The 21,942-nt window shown below is 39.8% G+C and overlaps 1 protein-coding gene and 1 long non-coding RNA gene across 6 annotated transcripts in view; one reads left to right on the top strand and one right to left on the bottom strand.

The window, feature by feature from the left end:
* LOC147577263 (uncharacterized) overlaps positions 1–9,697 on the bottom strand; it is a 73,087-nt gene extending 63,390 nt beyond the window's left edge. For 2 of the 3 annotated variants that reach the window (XR_015240099.1, XR_015240098.1), the window contains exon 1: positions 9,405–9,697. This is a non-coding gene — a long non-coding RNA (uncharacterized LOC147577263). Of the gene's footprint in view, positions 1–5,759; positions 5,906–9,404 lie in introns of all 3 variants that reach the window. The other variant, XR_015240100.1, reaches the window with a different exon arrangement.
* A 496-nt stretch (positions 9,698–10,193) lies between these two features.
* KPNA4 (karyopherin subunit alpha 4) overlaps positions 10,194–21,942 on the top strand; it is a 68,774-nt gene continuing 57,025 nt past the window's right edge. The window contains exons 1-2 of one of the 3 annotated variants that reach the window (XM_086674637.1): positions 10,194–10,451; positions 11,017–11,138. In XM_086674637.1, coding sequence (XP_086530763.1) covers positions 11,127–11,138 — 12 coding nt within the window. In that variant the 5' untranslated portion in view covers positions 10,194–10,451; positions 11,017–11,126. Of the gene's footprint in view, positions 10,452–11,016; positions 11,155–21,942 lie in introns of all 3 variants that reach the window. The other 2 variants (XM_086674635.1, XM_086674636.1) reach the window with 2 other exon arrangements.

The raw sequence follows: 21,942 nt of genomic DNA, 5'->3' as shown, positions 1-21,942 counted from the left end.
TGAACACAGAAACTGCTTGGGATTCTTTCTCTCTCCTTCTGCCCCTCTCCCCCACTCTCACATGCACATGCTCTCTCTCTTGCTAAAAAAAATTTTTTTAGCAATTTAAAAAAACACCAATATTTTCAGCTTCAGAAACTACTTGTACATTAGCACCATTAGGTTTTTCTTTTTTTGTTGTTTTGAAAGAATCCACTCTGAATAGGGTGCCTAAACATGGAGAACACTGAACTTCTTTGTTGGTATCAGAGATGGTTCCAGGAGATCAACCCGGATGTGGCAGGAGACTGCACTCCTGACTGTAACTGTGAGGGCATGGCCCTGAGGCAGAGGTTTGTAGACGTAAACCAGAACGTCTGGCAAATGGGCTGGAATTGAGCAGAGGAAGAACCGTTAGGAGACACATTCTGCCTCTTGGAATTCACTCAAGAACTGAAGACAGGCCTGAGCCTTCAAGGAACTAGGGAAGGCACTGGCAGAGGATATAAAGTTTAAGCTAAAAACAAGGAACTCAGACTAGATGTCACAGGCTCAATGGAGTCAGTCTTTTTGAAGAATGCCATCAAGAAAATGGCATTTGAGAGGTACCCAGGTGGCTCAGTTGGTTAAGTAGCTGACTCTTGATTTTTGGCTCAGGTCATGATCTCACCATTCATGGGATTGAACCCCACGTGTTTGGGATTCTCCCTTTCCTTCTCTCTGCCCTTACCACCCCCTCTCATAAATAAGTATTTGTAAAAAAGAAAATGGCATTTGAGAAAACTCAGGAGAAAAACTAGAGGCACAAAGGGACCTGGGAAAATATTACATAAATCTATTTAAAAAGTGAAATGGAGGGGCGTCTGGGTGGCTCAGTCAGTTAAGTGTCTGTTCGGCTCTGATCACGGTCTCAAAGTTCATGAGTTCAAGCCCCGCATTGGGCTCACTGCTGTCAGCGAGGAGACCACTTTAGATCCTCTGTCCCCCTGTCTCTGCCCCTCCCCTGCTCGCACTCTCTCCAACATTTTTTTTTTAATAATAAAAAAATAAAATAAGATAAAAAGTGAAATGGGGATACTGACTCTCAATCTTGGCTCAGGTCATGATCTCACAGTTTATGAGATTGAGCCCCATATCAGGCTCTGAGCTATCAGCACTAATCTCACTTGGGATTCTCTGTCTCCCTCTCTCTCTGCCCCTCCCCTGCTCTCTCTCTCTCTCTCTCTCTCTCTCTCAAAATAAACAAACATATATATTTTTCAAAGTGAAATGGGAGGCACCTGGGTGGCTCAGTCAGTTGAGCATCTGACTTTGGCTTGGGATATGATCTCAGTTTGTGGGTTGAAGCTCTGCATGGGGCTTCTTGCTATCAGCACGGACCCCACTTTAGATCTTCTATTCCCCCCTCTCTCTGTCCCTCCCCTGCTCATGCTCTGTCTCTCTCTCTCTAAAATAAAGAAAACATTTTTAAAAAGTAAAATGGAATTGGCTATTACTAGCCTGTAAATTTCTGTCCTTGAAACATTATTTTGTACATTTTTTTAGTGAGAGCTATATGACCATTATTTCACATGTGCAATACTTTGAAATATTGTATAACACATCACATCTGTTACTGTGAAGGCTGTTTATCCTTATTTATTTTTTTTTTTTAATTTTTTTTTTTTCAACGTTTATTTATTTTGGGGACAGAGAGAGACAGAGCATGAACAGGGGAGGGGCAGAGAGAGAGAGAGACACAGAATCGGAAACAGGCTCCAGGCTCTGAGCCATCAGCCCAGAGCCCGACGCGGGGCTCGAACTCACGGACTGCGAGATCGTGACCTGGCTGAAGTCGGACGCTTAACCGACTGCGCCACCCAGGCGCCCCTGTTTATCCTTATTTTAATTCTGTCCTTACCTTAGACTGAAACCACTTCATACATGAGATATAAGTCTGGATCTAGTAGTTCTCAAATTATGTTCCAGGAAAGAGTGCCATCAGCATTGAGTGTGCACTTGTTAAAAATTCAAATCTTCACATGCTATCCTAGACCTACTGAGTTAGAAACTAGGGATGGAATCCACCAATCTGGGTTTTCAGTCTTCTTGCTGGTTTTAAAGCACTCTATAGTTTGAGAACCATGGCCTCAGGCATTTCAGAACTAGATGTCTTTAGAGTCTGTTTAGGAAAAAAATACTGTTCTGTTTTCTGTCTATTCACAGTCCTATTCTCATTTCTGATTACCAATGTGTGGTAGTTTTTTTCCTATACCAAACAATTGTGTGACACCAGCTGAGTGAGAACAATTTAACTCAGTTCTTATACTACCTGGAAATAGTTTAGACCCCACAGGTTAAGAGCTCAGCCCCACAAGACTAAGCACTGCAGACACTAAGCAACTTAAGACACCAATCACAAGTTCAAGTTGTCACCTGTACATTTGACCGACCAGCTATATGTCAGAGATTCATATAACCCCCTCCTGGGATTTGGGGAATTTGCTAGAGCAGCTCATAGACCTGAGGAAAACAGTTTACCTACTAGACTACCAGTTTATTATAAGAGGATATAACTTGGGAACAGCCAGATGGAAGAGATGCATACATAGGGCAAAGTATGGGGAAAGGGGCACAGAGCTTCCATGATCTCTCTGGCTTGACACCCACTCAGCACCTCCACATGTCTACCAACCTGGAAGCTCTCCAAATCCATCCTTTTTGGGTTTTTATGCAGGCTTCATTAAGAATGCATGTTTGATTAAATCATTGGTCATTGAGTCAACCTGTAGTTCCTCTCCCCTCACCAGAGGTCAGAGTGGGGTGGGACTGAAAGTTCCAACCCTCAAATCACACAGTTGGTTCCCCTGGCAACCAGCCCCCAGTATCCTTAGGGACTTTCCAAAAGTCATTGTATTAATATAAATTCAGATGTGGTTGAAAGGGGCTTGTTATGAATAACAAAATACATCCATTTCATTCTGGAGCTATTTCAGAAGCTGAGAAAGAGAGATGCCCCTATAACTCTTATCACTTAAGAAATTACAAAGGTTTTAGGAGTTATTTGCCAGGAACCAGGGAGGAGGACCAAATATATATTTCTTAATATAAACCATAATATCACAGAGCTCCAGGAGAGAGCTGTATTATAGGCCAGGGAGGCAGCATGGTGGTTTTGTCTGTTCAGGCTGCTATAACAAAATACCACAGAGCAGTGCTTCTAAAAAACAGAAATTTCTTCTTTCTTTTTTTCCTTCTTTCCTCCCTTCCTCCCTTCCTTCCTTCTTTCCTTCCTATTTAAGTAATCTCTACACCCAAAGCAGGGCTGGAACTCACAACCCTGAGGATCAAGAGTCCCATATTCTTCCAACTGAGCCAGCCAGGTGCCCCCAGAAATTTATTTCTCACAGTTCTGCAGGCTGGAAAGTCCAAGATCAAGGCAGTGGCCAATGTGGTGTCTGGTGAGAACACATTTCTTCCTAGACCCCACCTTCTCACTAATCTCACTTGGCAGAAGGGATGATGGATCTCTCAGGAGCCTCTTTTCTAAGAGTACTAATCCCATTGAGGGTTCCATTCTCATGACCTAATTACTTCCCAAAGGCCCCACCTCCAAACATCATCACACTGGGGATGAGGATTCAACACATAAATTTTAGGAGGACACAATCATGCAGTCCAGTAATGGTCAACCAGAAACAGTGGGGGTTTTACAGCTAGTCAGACGTGGAATCAAACTGCGGCTCCAGCACTCGTCAGCTGGGTAGGGTTTTGAGCGAGTTGCTCAATCTCTCTGAACTTCAGGTTCCTTATTTTAAAAATGGAAAGAATAATGCCTACCTTGAAAGGTTACTATGAACACTATGAAGTTTATGTGCCTACATGGTAATCAGGAATGCTGGCTCTGGCCATCAGGCCCAGTTTAAATGCCAGCTTTTCTCCTTACAGAGTGTTCTTGGACAAATTACTAATCCTCTCTGTGCTTCAATTTTCTTATCTGTAAAGTGAGTTATGCTATACTTGCCTTACAGGGTTGTTGTGAGGGTTTAATGAGTTAATATGTATCAATTGCTTAGAAGACTACCTGCCACATAATTGCTCAATAATTACTTTTGTAAGACTAGAAATACAAATAAAAACAATGATAATAATAAAATATTACATGTACATAAAACACCTAGGCCTAGAGTTTGCTAAGTATTCAATATAATTATTACTGTCATTACAACATTCTTTCTTATAAAGCATAGCGTTATAAGAGGTTCCAGTACATGGGCAGCCCTTGACACTTTCATACATTCTTTATATTCTAATGTCTTTCCTCCTGTCTGAATAAGCTCTGTGTATTGTATTAATATCGATCTCCTAGTTTTGATAGTGTATAATAGTTATACAAGATGCTACCAATAGACGGGGGGCTGAGTGAAGGGTATATAGGACCTCCTTGTACATTTTTTTTAACTCCTGTGAATCTGTAATTATTTAGAAATAAAAAAGTGAAAAAAAAAAATAGGGGTAGGGAGTTTACCTAAAGTGAGAAGTGTTGGGGCAAGAGGTTGGGCACCTCATCCACCCCCAGTTCCTTATTTATCAGTCCCTAGAATCCTAACCTTCCTCTTTACCAATGTGGGCTACTGGAAGCCAGGGGAGTCTGGTGAGAGCTAGGCCAGGCTCCCATAATATCAGGTAAGGTATGAACTTGGAGAATGTCTGATGCATGGAATTCTAGTGTAAGGAACACTGTAATCCCTGTAACTTCATTACCTAACACAGTTCCTTGTGCACAAAGGCAAAGACAAAAAGATGTGCTCTTCTGGATCAAAATTGTAAATCCAAATATTTTCCTCATAGAAATATTGCCACATAATGTGATTAGGTTCTGTGATGTTCACATAAGTACTTTATAGATTAAATAAATAGGCCTTTGTGGGGGCTCCTGGGTGGCCCAGTCGGTTGGGTGTCAGACTCTTGATTTCAGCTCAGGTCATGATCTCACAGTCATGAAATCGAGCCCCACACTGGGCTCTGCTGACAGTGCAGAGCCTGCTTGGGATTCTCTCTCCTCCTCCTCCTCCTCCTTTTCCTCCTTCTGCCCTTCTCTGCCTCTCTAGATAAATAAATAAACTTTAAAAAAAAAAAAAAAAAGCCTTTGTGGACTAACCTGGACACCTACCCACTAATTGTGACTATGTTCTATGGACATATTTCAAAGAACTAATCTTCAAGCAAACTTCTGAAACACTACCAATTTGTAAGTTATTATACTTAGTTGATGCTATTAACACAAAATTTTTAAATTGATAATGATCATTCTAGGCTCACTGATTTCAAGTTTCCAAATAGTGTTCTGCTTAACACTAATGTCTTAAAGTTCCCACTGCCACCCACTCTCTAAGTTCCTAAAATTGTTAGACCAAGAAACTTTTTTTAAACAAACATTTACTAAGTTTGGGGAGTTCCAAAAACTCTGTTTGAGAAACACTTCTATATCACATGATCAATCTTCCTGACTATTTGGCTTCTTAAATGGCTGTAGTAGTTATTTTTTAAAAATTAAAAACATATTTTAGGCCCAAATAAAAAAGCAAGTAAAAAAAAGCTTTAGGTAATCTAACCATGTTTGCTTAGTAGCAATACAAATAGATATCCACTAGTCATCAATGACTTATACACATATTAATTATAAGTTTCCTCCAATTAATTAGTAAAAAATAAAAACTAAGTTAAAGAAAAACTATGTGGTTCATTTCTCTCAATCAAATTAACACCAACAGCTAGCTTTTTAATTCATCATCTCTTACCATTCAGGAACTTCAGTCCAAGTAAAGAGGTAGTTTTTTGTTTATTTGCTTGTTTTTTCCTAAGCTCCTTAAGTTGTAAGTCAGAAAAGTCTTGGCAATAAAGAGGAATGAATGAAGTCTCCCAATTCTTGATGAACTATGTTTTCCTAAGAAAATTAAGGTATATTACCAAAGGTCCAGTGTTTGTCTTTCAAAAAAAGAACGAGTCTAACTATAAAAAACACAAATTACATTTTAGTTAAGATTTAGCAACAGGGGCATCTGGGTGGCTCAGTCAGTTGAGTGTGAGACTCTTGATTTTGGCTCAGATCAAGATCCCAGGGTCGTGGGATGGAGCCCTGTGTTGCACTCTGTGCTGAGCATGGAGCCTTCTTAAAATTCTTTCTCTCTCTCCCTCTCTCTTTCTCTCTCGCTCCCTCTCTCCCCAGCTCACACACTCTCTCTCAAATCTAAAAAAAACCTGATTAAAAAAATTTAGCAATATATATAATTGCTTCCTGTTTCAGCAAATACTACCCAGTACATAATTGTATGTACCCAGTACATAACCCAGTATATAATTCCACAAACAGAAACCATAAGATCCATATTATAAAGAAACACTCTGCTAACTTCAATTTAATGTATGTATCATGAGAATACTCCAAACTTCTTAAATGAAAGAATTATCAATTATAATTCTTTTTTTTTTTTAATATTTTTTTCAACGTTTTTTATTTATTTTTGGGACAGAGAGAAACAGAGCATGAACGGGGGAGGGGCAGAGAGAGAGGGAGACACAGAATCGGAAACAGGCTCCAGGCTCCAAGCCATCAGCCCAGAGCCTGACGCGGGGCTCGAACTCACGGACCGCGAGATCGTGACCTGGCTGAAGTCGGACACTTAACCGACTGCGCCACCCAGGCGCCCCTATAATTCTTTTTAAAATTACATTTGATCAACTAAAACTTGTGTAAAGCTTCACAAATCCTTTCACAAATCTCTGCTGCAGAACAAAGAAAGTTTTTTATTCTGAAAGTGACTAAGGAGAATTTCATGATACATTCATGCTCTATAATATTTTAGACTTTTTTACACTAAAGTAGTAACAAGTCAAGATATGAAGTTAGCAGACATTAAATATCCTATTTAAAAACAGGTGTTATATATTATATATAAGTTTTGTAGTTTGATTATGACTATATTTCATATACACAAAAACATTTGTGAAACAGTCTGTTGAAATTGTATTAATGGCTGCATATACTTCCTTAATTCAGCAAATTAAATTTCTGAAATCTCCTAACTACAGTTAGAGCTACCATATCTTGCCAATTAGGTTGCCAATCTGCATTTAAGAGCTATTACCAACTCTTGGAGGAACTTCTTTACCCGTCTGATGAATTGTGTGTATTCTATTTAGGAAGGACTGGAAGTACAGAACAGGTAGTTATAATTTCAAATGAAAAATTTAGGCCATCAAACAGACTACCTAAGCATTATAATTAAGGATAATTGTTCCTCTTACCAAAGTGTGTCACAACTATTTTTAAACATGTTGGGGGGTCTGTTCTGAAACCTATGTCTGATCTACTCCCTAAGCTTTATCCCTGGAAGAAGCAGATACCAAATTAAGAATTCTTAGGAGGGACCCAGTATAAATTAAAAGCAATAACAACTCAATCCACATTCTTTTTTAAAAAAATATTTCATTTATTTGAGAGAGAGAAAAAGAGAGAGAGGGCACGGGCCAGTGGGGGATGGAGAGAGAGAGAGAATCGCAAGCCAGCTAGGTGCTCTCAGCCTGACACAGGGCTCAATCTCACAAACTGTGAGATCATGACCTGAAGCAAAATCAAGAGTGGGATGCTTAACCAACTTAGCCACCCAGGCACCTCTCAATCCACATTCTTTTTTTTTTTTTTTAAGTTTCTTTATTTATTTTTGAATAGAGTGAGTGGGGGAGGGGGAGAGAGAGAGAGAGAGAGAGAGATACTGATAGTGCAGAGCCTGATGCAGGGCTCAAAGAACCAGGAGATCATGACCTGAGATCAAATTGAGCACTTAACCAACAGAGCCACCCAGACGACTGTCAATCCATTTTTTAATCAAGAAGTGTTAGCTTGTTTTTTAACTTATGGAATATACATTCAAAGAAATTTAGATTCAAGTCCTATATTTGTCAAAGTCACTGAGGGCATACTATGTGCCAAGCACTACTAGTTTCTGAATACATGATAGAGAACAAAACACATTCGTTCCTTGACTTCGGAGACATGCCAAAGACCTTCGAAAGACATTAAATAATAATAATAGAAACTAAATCACTTTGTGGTTATTCCCTATTTGTACTGCCTCTTTTACAGTGGGTAACTGTGGTCACACCCTTCTCTTAGGAGTATTCTGCAAAGAGTTTTGCGAAGTTGTTTAACTACCGGAGACAATCAGTTGTAGCTGCGAGAAATAAAGACATAGAATGATAGACGATTTCATAAACTTTATCTTGAAAGCTATCATGGAATTTATTCCAAGAAGTACAAAATATTCATCTATACATGCATATTGACAAGATAACTTCTATTCATAGCGTGGGAATTCACCAGCAGTAGGTTTTCTAGAATCCTGCTCATGACAAAAATCCATAATGGTGACACATATATTCCAGCTTTTCAACTAACCTTATTTTGAAAACACCAGTGCTCCAGTGTGCAATGTTACTTCAATTAAATTATTCTTTGGTGAATAAGGATCTATAATGAACTTCATTTATATTTTAAGATCGGCAATGAACTTACATTCAAGTTAACCTTCAGGGTGAATTATTTCCAGGTACAGCTTCTGTTTGCCTAGGCGGTTGAAAGTATACAAAGTACTGAGAACTTTGCAAGTATTATTCTCATTTTAAAGGTTTTATCTCTCAGTACGTTGTTCTACTCATATATATACATATACATATATATATGTACATTAGTAAAGAAGTAGGAGGGAAGGAGGCGGGCGAGGAGTAAAAGTTCTCGAAAGAAATCCCCATACCTTGCCAAATTTAAACGCGCCCAAAACTCCTACACCGCCCCCTTTCCTTCCGATCTGAGTTGCTTGCTGCTGCCTACTTCGTTTCCCTGCACATTTGAGGCGCTATTCGTTGGTAAACGTATTTTTAAATTTTTTTTTTCAACGTTTATTTATTTTTGGGACAGAGAGAGACAGAGCATGAACGGGGGAGGGGCAGAGAGAGAGGGTGACACAGAATCGGAAACAGGCTCCAGGCTCTGAGCCATCAGCCCAGAGCCTGACGCGGGGCTCGAACTCACGGACCGCGAGATCGTGACCTGGCTGAAGTCGGACGCTTAACCGACTGCGCCACCCAGGCGCCCCGGTAAACGTATTTTTAAACCATTTCCTTCTCCCATCTTCTTAAGCATTTGAATACGTTCCTTTGTAGTTTGTGTTATTTCTGCCTATAGTAATAACATTCCTGATAGAAATGTATTTCTTTGGGAATTCATTTCATTTCTCAACAGTTACAACACTATATTATGTCAGGTGCCACAATCCCCGTCTTCCAGAAGTTAGTACTTTGTGGCCAAGTAGCTTCTTTAACTTTCTAAAACGAAATACCTAAGAGGCGGTACCATCACCGTATCATCTGCGCTTCCAAGTTCCTACCTGTTGCGGGGACTTGGTCTGAAGAGATGAATCAGATTTGTCAAATGCATCCTTTCCCTTTTCCACCCACTGCCTTTCTCGCTTTCCGCTGCGACTCCCGAACGCACGTCACTCCTGCCGGTCCAAACCCCGAGGCCCAGCCCTCCCACAGCGGGAACCCCCCAACCTGGGAATGGAGTTTGGTTTGGGGCCGGCTGGGGGCTGGGAGGACGGGAAGGCGTGTCCCGGCGAACTGAGCCGAGGCGCAGCTCCCACTTCCTGTAAAGCCAATAGAGCGCGAAAGGAATGCCCTAGAAGAGAGGGCGCACCCGACAAAGAAGTAAGTACTTAACTCTGCTGCAATCCTGGAACACAGAGGTCTGGGGCAGCCCCGACAAGAGCAAACCAACTCCTACCCCGGCCTCCCCTTCCCCGCCTCCCTTCAAGTCGTCCAATTCTCTTTCGCTTCCTCCGGGTTGCTCCGGAGGCACGTGGTCCCTCCCCGCCCTGCCCCCGCCGCGCCCCTCCCAGCCTTCCAGTCCTCCGGCCCTCCCTCCCGGCGCCGCTCTCTTCCCCTTTCCGTTTTCTCTTCCGCCCCCGCTCTCCATCGTCCTTTTTGATTGGTCGAGCGCACGGGAGCCTGGCTGACCAATCGGCGAGCTGGGCTGGCGGTGATGGGCGTGGCCGCGACTCCGGGGCCCTCAGATCGAGGCTGCCTCCCCCTCTCAGCCGGCAGCACATTCCGCCGCCGTTGCCGCCGCCCGGCCCCGCAGTTGTCTTCTCTGGAGCTGCCGTCGCGCTGGGGTTAGGGCGGGGGGGGGGCGGGCGGGGAGAGGAGGAGAAGGCCAAGGCGGAGGCAGGTGAGAGGAGGAAGGAAGCGGCGGCCCGGCGAGCATTGCAGCTCAGGCGGCGGCCCGGTTCCTGGGAGTGTCGGTGCGGCGTGGTGGTTGGGGCGGATCCCGCGGGGCCCGGGCGGGGGAAGGAGTCACCGGCCCGGCCATGGCGGACAACGAGAAACTGGACAACCAACGGCTCAAGAATTTCAAGAACAAAGGCCGCGACTTGGAGGTAAACTCGGGGGCGCCGGAGGGGTGGGGGCTTTGGGCCTCGGGCCGATCTCCGCCGGGACTCCCAGTGTGGGGAGTAGGGGCGGGTGCCGCCGCCGGGCCGCGGGGGAATGGCGCTGGGGGCCGGCCCGTCCGTGACGCCTCTGTGAACGCGCCGGGAAGTTTGTGTCGGGCCTGGTCCACCTCCGCCGGGGAGCGAGGTGCTGGGGTACGGCCGGCGCGGCCTAGGCCTGCCGGGGGGAGCCGGCCCGGCGCGGGTGCGAGGGGCTGGGCCGCGCGGCAGGGAGGCCGGGCGCGGCGAGTGCGGAGGAGGCGTGCGTGTGCCGCGCCGCTTCGGCCGGGCTGCGGCCCCAGCCCCGGCAGCGGCGGAGATCCCGGCTCTCCCCCGGGCCCCGACGTCTAGCGCCGCGAAAAGGAGGGCGGTGGGAGGTGGGGGGACAAGTGTGTGGCGACCGAGTGGGGCTCGGAACTTCCCCTGCGGGGTCCGCGTCTCCACTTAAAGGCATTTTTTCTGGTCTTCCCGACTCCCGCTTTACCCCTGCCTCCCCCCAATATCCAAACTACAGGAGTCAACTTCTCCGTTGAAAAAAACACCCCCGGCGTGAGAGGCCATCCTGGTGATGCTAACAGTGCCTTCCAGCGGCCTGTGTTTTACTCTGGATATAGCTGATTCAAGATGTGGCTCACGGTGTGCCCTCTTCCAGGCAAAGAATACCCCTTATTTCAGCTTGCTCACAAATCTCTTTATCCCCTCCTGAGAGACCACCAGCTGCATTCTTATATATAAAGTCCACAGGGTTATACAAAGCTGTCATCCTCTAGTCTACAGTATCCTTTCCCTCCACCTGCTGGTGGTGGTAGTGGGGGGATGGGGTGGGTTATGGAATGGCACCATAACGTTTTATTATTTTAAAAGGGCGAAAAAAAAAACCCACCCTTCATTATCTTCGATACAGCTGCTCCTGAGGTTGTTAGGCTACATGAAGTGTGAGGGTGAAATCATACACACACAACACAGATTTTCGATAGAAGACTTCGCTTTAGTTTTAAGAGTCTAAGTAAATCGAGGTGGGTTTTTTTTTTTTTTTAATAGTTCAATCCTGCGTCTGAATCAGGAATTTAGCTTTGAAAAGAAAGTGAAGTATTTTTTATGTTGTTCCTCTGTACTTTTTTATACTGAGATCTTCAAATTCCCATCACCTGTTTCTGAACTGTGAGCATTTGCTTGACTGAGATAGTAACTATTTTCTGGGCTTTTCACAAAGCCATTCAGTCTCTAAAGTAGTTGGTGCTGTTTTTAGTGGTTTTCATAGTTTGAGGAGCTGTGACTGTGGCTCTTCATTCTGTGAGTGTTTTAAGGTTAACGTGAGACCTTATCCTGTGATCCCTTTTTTTAAATGAAAATTTTTAACATCTTTATTGAGGTAATTCATATGCTATAGTAATCACCATTTTAAGTGTCCAGTTTGTGATTTTCTTATTGTTTACCTCGTTGTGTAATGATGTGAAGGAAATTTTTTTACTAATACCAGTATTTAGAACGAAAAAAAATTACAGAATTTAAAAGTATAAATACCACTAGTGACAGAATCCAAAAAAATAGCAATTAGATGCTTGACAGGTTCTAATCCTTTCCCCTCTACATTTCTGGCAATTTTTTTTTAAACAACTTCATTGAAATGTAATTCATATACCACACCATTCACTTATTTAAAGTGGTTTTTGGTGTTTTCACATAATTGTGCAACCATTAGCACAATCAATCTTAGAACATTTTTATCGCTACAAAAAGAAATTCTAACTCATGAGCAATCTCTATTTCCCAGTTAGTCTCTGTGTTTCTAGATTTGTCTATTTTGGACATTTCCTGTAAATGGAGTTATACAGTATGTGATCTTTTGTGAGTGGCTGCTTTTAGGTAGCATAATGCTTTTAAAGTTCACACATGTAACGAAAATGTAACAGTGCTTCCTTCCTTTTAGTGGCTGAATAATTGCTAAATATTCCAAACTATGGATATATCACATTTTGTTTATCCATTCATCAGTGGATGGCCATTTGCATTGTTTCCACTTTGTAGCTATTATTCATAATGCTGCTATGAACATTTACTTACACATTTTGTGAGGAACTGTGTTTTCATTTCTTTTGGTTATATACTGAGGAGTGGAATTAATTGGATCATAGGGTGACTTTATGTGTAACCTTTCTTGGGATTGCCAAAATGTTTAAAGTGACTTTTTTTTTGTTTGTTTGTTTTGGTAAATTGATGTTTCCTCTTATCGTGAATCTCTTATTTAGTCAGATTGTGCTGTCTCTATTCAAACAATATTATGAGTGATTTTTAAAAGTAACCATAAATAGGAGCACCTGGATGGCTCAGTTAGTTGAGCATCCAACTCTTGCTTTTGGCTCAAGTCACAGTCCCAGGCTCGTGGGATCAAACCCCACATTGGGCTCCTTGCTGAGTGTGGAGCCTCCTTGAGAATCCCCCTCTTCTCTCTCTCTCTCTCTCTCTCTCTCTCTCTCTCTCTCTCTCTCTCTCTCTCTCTCCCTCTCCCTCTCTCCCCTCTCCCTCCCTTCCATGCTCTCTTTCTGAAATAAAAAAAATTTTAAATAAATGTAAATTAACCAAATATTTTTGAGAAGTTTATAGTGCCTTAAGTGCATCCTTTGGTAACTTTAATAACCATGTGTGTACAAAAGGAAAGTGATATTTTCACTTTTCCACCTAAGGAAATGACATTAATGGAAAATCATACTTTCTCCTCACTTCTTTAGTCACATCACCTGTAGTGAGATAGAAACATCTTTTATTATCCTTAGAGAACACTAGAATGGCCTGTTTTGTGTATTTATTAATTACATATATGTCTGTGCCTCAGAACAATTACTATGCCCATAATCTTCCCCTACAAATTGGTTACTATGTTTTGCTACAACGGTTTCTAAGAAAATACTGCTTTTTGGTTTAGGTCTTAATGATGCCATCTGTTTCACTGGGAGGTTTTTAATGAAGAAGTATAGACCAGTGCTAGTCAATACATTTTGTTTAATCCAGTACATCCAGAATACCAATATAACATCAGCAATGTAAAAAAATATTGAGATATTTTATATTCTCTTTATCCAGAGTCTTCAAAATCTGGTTTGTATTTTACATTTAAAGCATATCTCAGTTTGGACTAGCTACATTTCAGATGCTTAATAACCACGAGGCTATTGGCTGTCTTATTGGACAGCACAGAAATAGAATAGCATATAGAATGAGATAATTGTACCACTTTTCAGTTTGATCTAACATTGTTTGATTTGAAATTAATAGGGTACAAAGTTTTAGAGTTTAGTGCAATCTCATATTCTGTAAATTTGTGTGTGACCTTGAGAGAGTCAGGTTTATGAGTCTCTCATCTGTAAAACTAGAGGTACTTAACATCTGCTTCATGAGTGTTGTGAAAATTAATGGGTTAATGTTAGGAAGATGCCTAGCAGTTCTCTGAGCATTTTATCTCTTTTAGCTGTTCTGCTAGGGGGTTAGGGTGACTTAATAGGATTCATTGTAATTGATTCTTTTATTCCCTAGTTTGCAGTTGGCTCTTTGTTTTTCCTCCGTGTCCATACAGAATTTAAGTTACATTGAACTTATAATTAACAGGGAAAGTTTTTAAGGTAGAGATCTGTAATTGCTCATTGAAGGGCAGTTTGGCCACAGGGAATTATTGACCCTTCTAAAGTCATAATTTCTAAGTTTTAGAAGTTGAAACTGATTTAGAGATTTAAATACGACACTGATTCTTACCTTTCATCCTACCATTCTGGCTGTTCCAAAATGTGGTCATGCTAACTTCTTGAAACACAAAAGCATTAAAGAAAGCATATGTCAGTATCCATGTAAAATAATTTATAGGAATCTCAGGTAATATTCAAGACTCAGATGCTTTCTTGCAGTGTGGCAAAGGATCATCATTATTAGTTTAAGAAAAGTAACCATAGAAAGAGTACACTGAATGCAACACAGGAAATGTGTAGTGACCAAATTTCAAATAAAGTATATGTCAAAATATAGCAAATTAAGCTCATCTAGTTTAGGTTTTAAAAGTAGAGGGTCGACTCTTTTGTAGACTTTCCAATAAATCTGCATGATTTTTATACAAGTTCTGAGAGTATCCAGGGCCTAATAGAGCATAAATTCTGTTAGAAAATAATTAGATCTTATAAAAACACAATTAAAAAAACCCTAAATATTAAAGAATAATAAAATGTTATGTGATTGTAAACTTGTGATTGTCCACACAACATAAAGTATGAAGTCAGCTTGAACTTTAGAAATAAATAGTTGTTTGGTTGGCAAGAGTTTAATAAATTGATCAGCTATTTTGTTGTTGTTAAATGGCTTTGGTAGTTTGTAACTGTACAGAGTGAAAAGCATTGTTAAGCTATTAAGTCTTGTTAACTTTTAGAGACTGACCTCTCTCATCACAAATCTTGGAACATATTTACTATACTTAAAATAACTACTGTCTAATTTTTCATATAATAGTCCAAGCATGTGACAATATGAAACATCTGATGGAAGTATAGTTAGGAATTAAATAATTGTTTTTGTGCTTCCTGCCAGCTTTCCTGGTTTATAAGACAGTCAATTTCAGAATTGCTTCATTGATAATCTTCTTTGAGATATCAAAATGTCTTTGTTTTTCATAGTCAAATGAATATACAAGATTGGGAAGAATTTTAGGAGTGATTTAGCTGTAAAAGAATGAAATTACTTTAGAAGAAATGTGTAGGTAGTTTTTAGGCATTGATGTCTAATACCTGTTAGTGACTGTGGGTCCTCAATATTTTTAAGTGTTTTCTGGAGCAGCATTCATATACTTAATTAAGGCCTATAGTGATAAAATGACATCTTGTGGTCAAGTCTAACCTTGAATGATGATTTTGGTAGTTGCTGGTTTAGTTTTGGAGCAGAGAAGTATGATTGAAGGGAACTGACTTTTGAGCACAGACTGTATATGCTTTTAATTGTATTCTCATTTCTCTCAGTCTAATAAGTAGGAATTAATTATTCATTTTATAGAAGAAAAATCTCTACAGTTAAGTGACTTAATAGCATCACACTTAAGGAATGATTTTAATTCAGGTACATGTCAAAGTAAAGTGTGTACTATTTATACCATACCATATTACTTGTCTTTAACTTCTCTCAGCCTTCATACAGGTCTGAAAGTTGATTAAAAGGCTATATGTAAAAGCATAGTCAAATGGGTATAGTAGATATTCAATAAGTGTTTCCTTTTCTCCCAAAGAGAGTTTTGGAAATAGTATATCTAATGTGACCTTTAAACTCTAGAGAACACATTTATAGGCTATTTAGATTTAGTAAAAGGGCTAGGGGAGACTCCTGGTTTTTTTACAGTTAATGTGAGAACAACCTCTGTATTGGCACCTGTTAAATAAAGACAGATATATACTGTATGTGCTTCTAAGGGCCTCAGTTCAAAAGCTTTGGGAGCATAAGATGTGTTTATGCTGTTAAAAATTAAGAACCTCAAAGAGCTTTGTTTGTAGGTTTCTATCAACATCATTTCAGAAATTAAAACTAAGAATTTTAAAAAATATTAACTCCTAAAAAATCATGAAACTATTTTATAGAAACATAAATTTCTAATGAAAAATAACTTATTTCCCAAAACCCAAAAAATTTGGTGAAAAGAATGACCATGTTTAACTTTTTTTGAAGTGTATGTTATGTATGGGACAAGAAAAGATAGTTGGATTCTCATGTCTGTTTCTGAATTCAGTCTTTTGTGCTAATGTTGGTTGAAGTTTATGAAGAGTATCCAACTTCACACAGATAGGCAGTTGGAAAGGGAGGATGTTTTAATAGGCTTTTCAGATAATTATGGAAATTTTTGTTTTTGATTCTATACAATAACTCCACAAAATAGTTTCTTAAGGGTTAGTTGCAATATGGAATCTGAAGCCACATCAGTGAACCTTTCATACTCTGTTATGTTAGAATTTATAGGTCTGTCTTGCACCTGGAATGTATCTTTTGCCCATGCCTGATTTTGTAACAGCATGTATTGGTCATTTGGAAAATATTAGTTCACAGAATTATATAGATCTTCCAAATACTGACACATTTTATTATATAATGAAAATTCACAATTATTGTCAGTTAGTGTCACCAAATAGGTTATCAGAAAAATCTTAAATATTAGGCATTTGTGAAGCTCATAGTGGTGGATACAGGTTTTCCAAAATTCTTATTTTCATTTGAAAGCTTAAATTTTATCATTAGCAAGAAACTCTGTAGTTGTTTCCCTTGAAGCCATAAGCTCACTTTGCTCATTTTTGTGAAAACATCTGCCAGACTCTGTCTGAATAGCCATAATTTGTCTGTCAGTCGTTCTTTCAAGTAAAAATGGTGTTCCATGAAAAAAATGACTAGTTCAGTTTGCAAATCAAGCTCACAAAAACTTTCTCCTTGAGACAGTCCTCGTATGGCAGAAGTGGGTATTTTGCAGAAGAGGTTTATGTGTAATCCCCATTTTATCACAAAATTTTAGAAAGTCTGGTTTTTAATAAAGGTAATTTTTTACTGTTTAATCAAGGACATTAAGTGAACTGGCTTTTTTTTTTTTTTTTTTTTTTTTGACTGAAATACAGTGAGTACTTACACAGCTTGGTGACATGCCTTTAATTCATGCTCAAGCACCAGCAGTTTCACCCGCTGCATTGCACTGCAGTGCAAATATTAGCACGATAATATTAGTAGTAAGATGAACATAGTTTTGATCTGTGGACCCTCTGAAAAGGTTTCCAATGTCCCCACAGGGACCTATTGATAACACTTTTCAGTACTGTTGTCTTTGTTGATTAGCATTACTTCTGTAAGAGGTGACTGTCACTTTTAATTAATAAAGCTCTTAAAAGACTTTGTAGTATCACAGTTAAAGAACATGGACTATAGAGTCACACCAGGACATGAACCCTGTTTCTTCCATTTAATAGTTATGGAAGTTAACTTAATCTTTCTAAACCATTTAAATGCTTAATAGTGCCTGGCATATAGTATATGCAGAGTGAATGGAGGCTTTTTTTAAATTTCTTCCAGCTTGCTTCATCGTTCATTTTATCCAGATAACCCCTTGTGTTCCCTGTCAGAATAATATTTTGTTTGCAGTTCCTTTTTTACCACTGTGTACCATAACTCAAATCATATCACATAAATTGGGAAAGGCTTCCTTTTCCCTTCATTAGCACTCAAGTGAAAGCCTTTCTCCTGTGTGCTTCAACCAAATTGTGGCAAAATTACTAGTTTCTGACTTCATTTCTTTAATTCTGTGTTGTAAGTAGGTTAGTAAATACTTTATGTAGTTTGTAACTGTTTTTCCACAAGATTGTAAATTTAATCAGAAAATAGTTCTAATTCACAGTGTTTAGTACCTGTGATGAAAAATGACTTAAGGTGATAGACATGCTGGTGATATAAGAGTAGCTTGACTATTTAAAATCTAAGCTTTTTCTATTACTGTTTATTTACTATTAGAACAAAATTTTATTGGCTGTCACTTTTACCGTAAATTTACTGTACATGAAACCTGACATAAATTACAATTTCAATAATTTGTTTTGAGAAACCTGTATTTTATTAAACTTTTATTAACAAAAGTCAGAATCCTAAGATAATATGGTGTTTTATAATTTGGTGGTAGACATATTTTTAATATTGGAAAGCAAATCATATTCTCAGTTTCCTATTTTTTTTTTAATGTTTATTTATTTATTTTTGAGAGGGAGAGCTAGTGAGTAGGGGAGGAGCAGAGAGAGGGAGAGAGAGAATGCCAGGCAGACTCCACGTTGTCAGCACAGAGCCCATTGTGGGAGTCAATCTCACAAACTGTACATCATGACCTGACCTGAAAGCAAGAGCCAGACACTTAACCAGCTGCACCACTCAGGCACCCCATCCTATTCTTTTATGAAAAGTTTAGTTCCGGGGCGCCTGGATGGCTCAGTCGGTTGAGTGTCTGACTTTGGCCCAGGTCATGATCTCACGTTTCGTGGGTTCGAGCTCTGCGTTGCACTATGTGCTGACAGCTCAGAGCCTGGAGCCTGCTTTGGATTCTGTGTCTCCCTCTCTCTGCCCCTCCCCCGCTGGTGCTCTGTCTCTGTCTGCCTCTCAAAAATAAAGAAATGTAATTGAAAAAAAAAGTTTAGTTGCTCAGTATTTATTCATAATACTTGTTTTAGTTTTTTTGTTTTGTTTTTGGTTTTTTTTTTAGTTTATTTATTTTGAGAGAGACAGAGCAAGTGGGGAGGGGCAGAGATGGGGAGGGAGAGAGAATCCCAAGCAGGCTCTGGGCTGTCAGCACAGGGCCCAGTGTGGGGCTCAAACTCACAAACCATGAGATCATGACCTGAGCAGAAACCAAGAGTCTGATGCTTAACAGACTGAGCCACCCAGGCACCCCAAGTACTTCTTTTAGTTTTTATAGAATGTCTTTGTGATTCCTTAAAGTAGGTATTACATAAATTTATTTAGTTAATGGTAATTATATCCTGATAGCTTTACAAGTAGTGTCTGCTTGGTTGTACTGAATGACCCTATCCTCTTTGCCACCCATCCTGCCTTTTTACCCTGGTCCTTTGTACTCACTTTCAGCTGTCGCTGGTCCAGAAAAGCAAGGAAAATATAGTCTTAATATTTTCAAGTAATTGTTACATTATTCTTGGCTCTTTAGTAAGTATGAAACCCAGTCTTTTTTTACTCTAAATAGTGGCTTTAAGGATACCCTGAACTCTTTCTTCATAATGTTGTTAGTGTGAAAAGTTAAGTCTGATAGCTTTAGGTCGAGAGAGCTCATTTTTATACTATGTAGTTATGTTTTAGGGAAAAGAAACCCAGTTCACATTAGTTGAAACATAAGCTTTCATAACCCAGTAAGTCCAGGGCCACAACTGACATTAATTGTGTTAAGAGTTCTAGTGAAAGTCTAGGGAAGACTGATTGATCAAGATTTGATTGCATGCTTATGCCTCAATCACTTTGGGTAGAGAAATATGGTTCTGTGATTGGCCAGCAAAAAGTCACATGTCATGTGTCCAGGTGTGTGTGTGTGTGTGTGTGTGTGTGTGTGTGTGTGTGTGTGGTAGATGGGGAGGGATGTTGGTAATTTCACTTAACCCTCAGATTTGTCACAAGAACGAGGGGTCTGTTAAGAGTAAGTAAGAAGGGAAGAAAAAATTTACTGAAGACAAAATTATAAAGCAGCACCATTCAATACAGATGTAGAATGGTTCCTTATTTTGCCTTTGAATATTATGTGGGAATGTTTGTTGTATTACAAGCGTATCTATAAAATTGAACTCATTGTTGATCAACTGTTTTCTCCAAAATTTTGAGTGTTCACATTTTTTCTCTTGATGTCTTGAATAATTTTTCCCAGTTCCCTTTTGTTCTCCTGCTTTAAAATAGTATTCTCCTCAAATGATGGAAAAGCTTAATTAGGACCAATAAACAAATACAAAAAGACCAACATCGTTACTCGTTAGGGAAATGGCAGATCAAAACCATAATGAGATACCATTTCAACCTGCTAGAAGGGGTTCTTTAAGTATGAAAATTAAAGTAAGTAAACAAAAACAATAAAAAGTGTTGGTGAGGATATGGAGAAAGGGCACCCCTCATACATGGCTGATTGGAATGTAAAATGGTGCATTCCACCTTGGAATGTAGTTTGGCAGTTCCTCAAAAAGTTATACAGTTAACATGTGACCTAGCAATTCCACCTCTAGGTATAACACCCAAGAGATTTAAAAACAAGTGTCTGCACAAAAACTTGTACATGAGGGGCGCCTGGGTGGCGCAGTCGGTTAAGCGTCCGACTTCAGCCAGGTCACGATCTTGCGGTCCGTGAGTTCGAGCCCCGTGTCGGGCTCTGGGATGATGGCTCAGAGCCTGGAGCCTGTTTCCGATTCTGTGTCTCCCTGTCTCTCTGCCCCTCCCCCGTTCATGCTCTGTCTCTCTCTGTCCCAAAAATAAATAAAAACGTTGAAAAAAAAAAATTAAAAAAAAAAAAAAAAAAAAACTTGTACATGAATGTTCCTAGTAGCATTATCCATTGTAGCTGAAACGGAGACAACCCAAATGTCCATCAACTGATGAATGGCTAAACAAAATACGGTCTATACATACAATGGAATACTATTCTGCCATAAAAAGGAATGAAGTACCACTGCATGCTATACCATGATGAACCTTGAAAGTAGTATGCTACCTGAGAGAAGCCAGTCATAAAGGATCCCATACTCTATAATTTCAATTATATGAAATGTCCAGGATAGGCAAACACATAGAGACAGAAAGTGCATTAATAGTTTCCAAGGCCTGGGACAAGGGGCACATGGAGAATGACTGCTAATGGGTATGGGGGCTTTTTATGGTGAAGACAGTAATTAGATGTAATTAGATGGTGGTTTATGTGCAACTTTATACTAAAAAAAACCACTGAATTGTACACTTTAAGTGAATTGTATGGTGTGTGAATTATATCTCAATAAAGCTGTATGTCTTTTTAAAAAAGCTTACTAGAAGTAAATAGGGACTGTGACAACGTTCCACTAACGAAGGGTCACAGGTGAACTCCTGTTATCTCTTTTTACCGACTTCTCCATCTGCCCTTCTCTGTGTTGAATTTATTTGTTCAGCAAATATTTATTCAGTTCCTGTGTGTGAGGTTCTGTTGTAAGCAGTGAGGATAGAATAATGAATAACACTGGCTAAATTATCATGGAGTTTACATTCTAGCAAGTCAAGATTTCTCAGATTCCTGCTCTAAACTGACCCTGTGGGGATATTCAACCTAACATAAATTGAGCTGGTGTTGTGGTAGATCTCTTATCTTTCTTTCCTAAACTCAAATTCGCCCCAAACATGAACAGAAAAGACATCCTAAATGTTTACTGTCCAGTAACTCTTCCTTTGAGGTTTGTGGAAATGCTGGATTTTTAGAGTGGAAAGACCTAGGGTTACATTTTAATAACTGTATGCCATTAGGAAAGCTTAATAAATTTTTTTAACCTCAATTACTGTAAAATTAAAATCCACCTAATAGGTACTTGCTTTGATTAAGCTTTTAAGAATGCAGAGAACACCTTTTATTCGGACCAGGTCAAATAAGGTGGGATGTTAGGAAAATTAAGGAGCCAATTCTCACATTATGCAGCATACCTCAGGTAAGAGTGTCTTGGTGGTAGGAATTCATGGATACTCTTTGTGCTGCTCTGCCAGCCACTAACCCAGTTGCTAAGTTTTATTTTTCCCAGATATCAATGGTCTTATTAGTCTTTATGTAGTTTTGTGTTCAATTACTGAGAGAATCTGAGCTAATACAGCTCTGCCCAAGGTGAAACAGATTTTTACTGGCCTGCTTATGGATTGGCTTTTCCTGAGTCAAGTGCTTTCCCTTCACCCCACCCCAGTC

The sequence above is a fragment of the Puma concolor genome, chromosome C2 (genome assembly GCF_028749965.1).
Source record: "Puma concolor isolate L17-30 chromosome C2, mPumCon1.1.hap2, whole genome shotgun sequence".
NCBI lineage: Eukaryota > Metazoa > Chordata > Mammalia > Carnivora > Felidae > Puma > Puma concolor.
The sequence above is the reverse complement of the archived record's forward strand: the minus strand, read 5'-3'. Positions and strand labels throughout refer to the sequence as shown.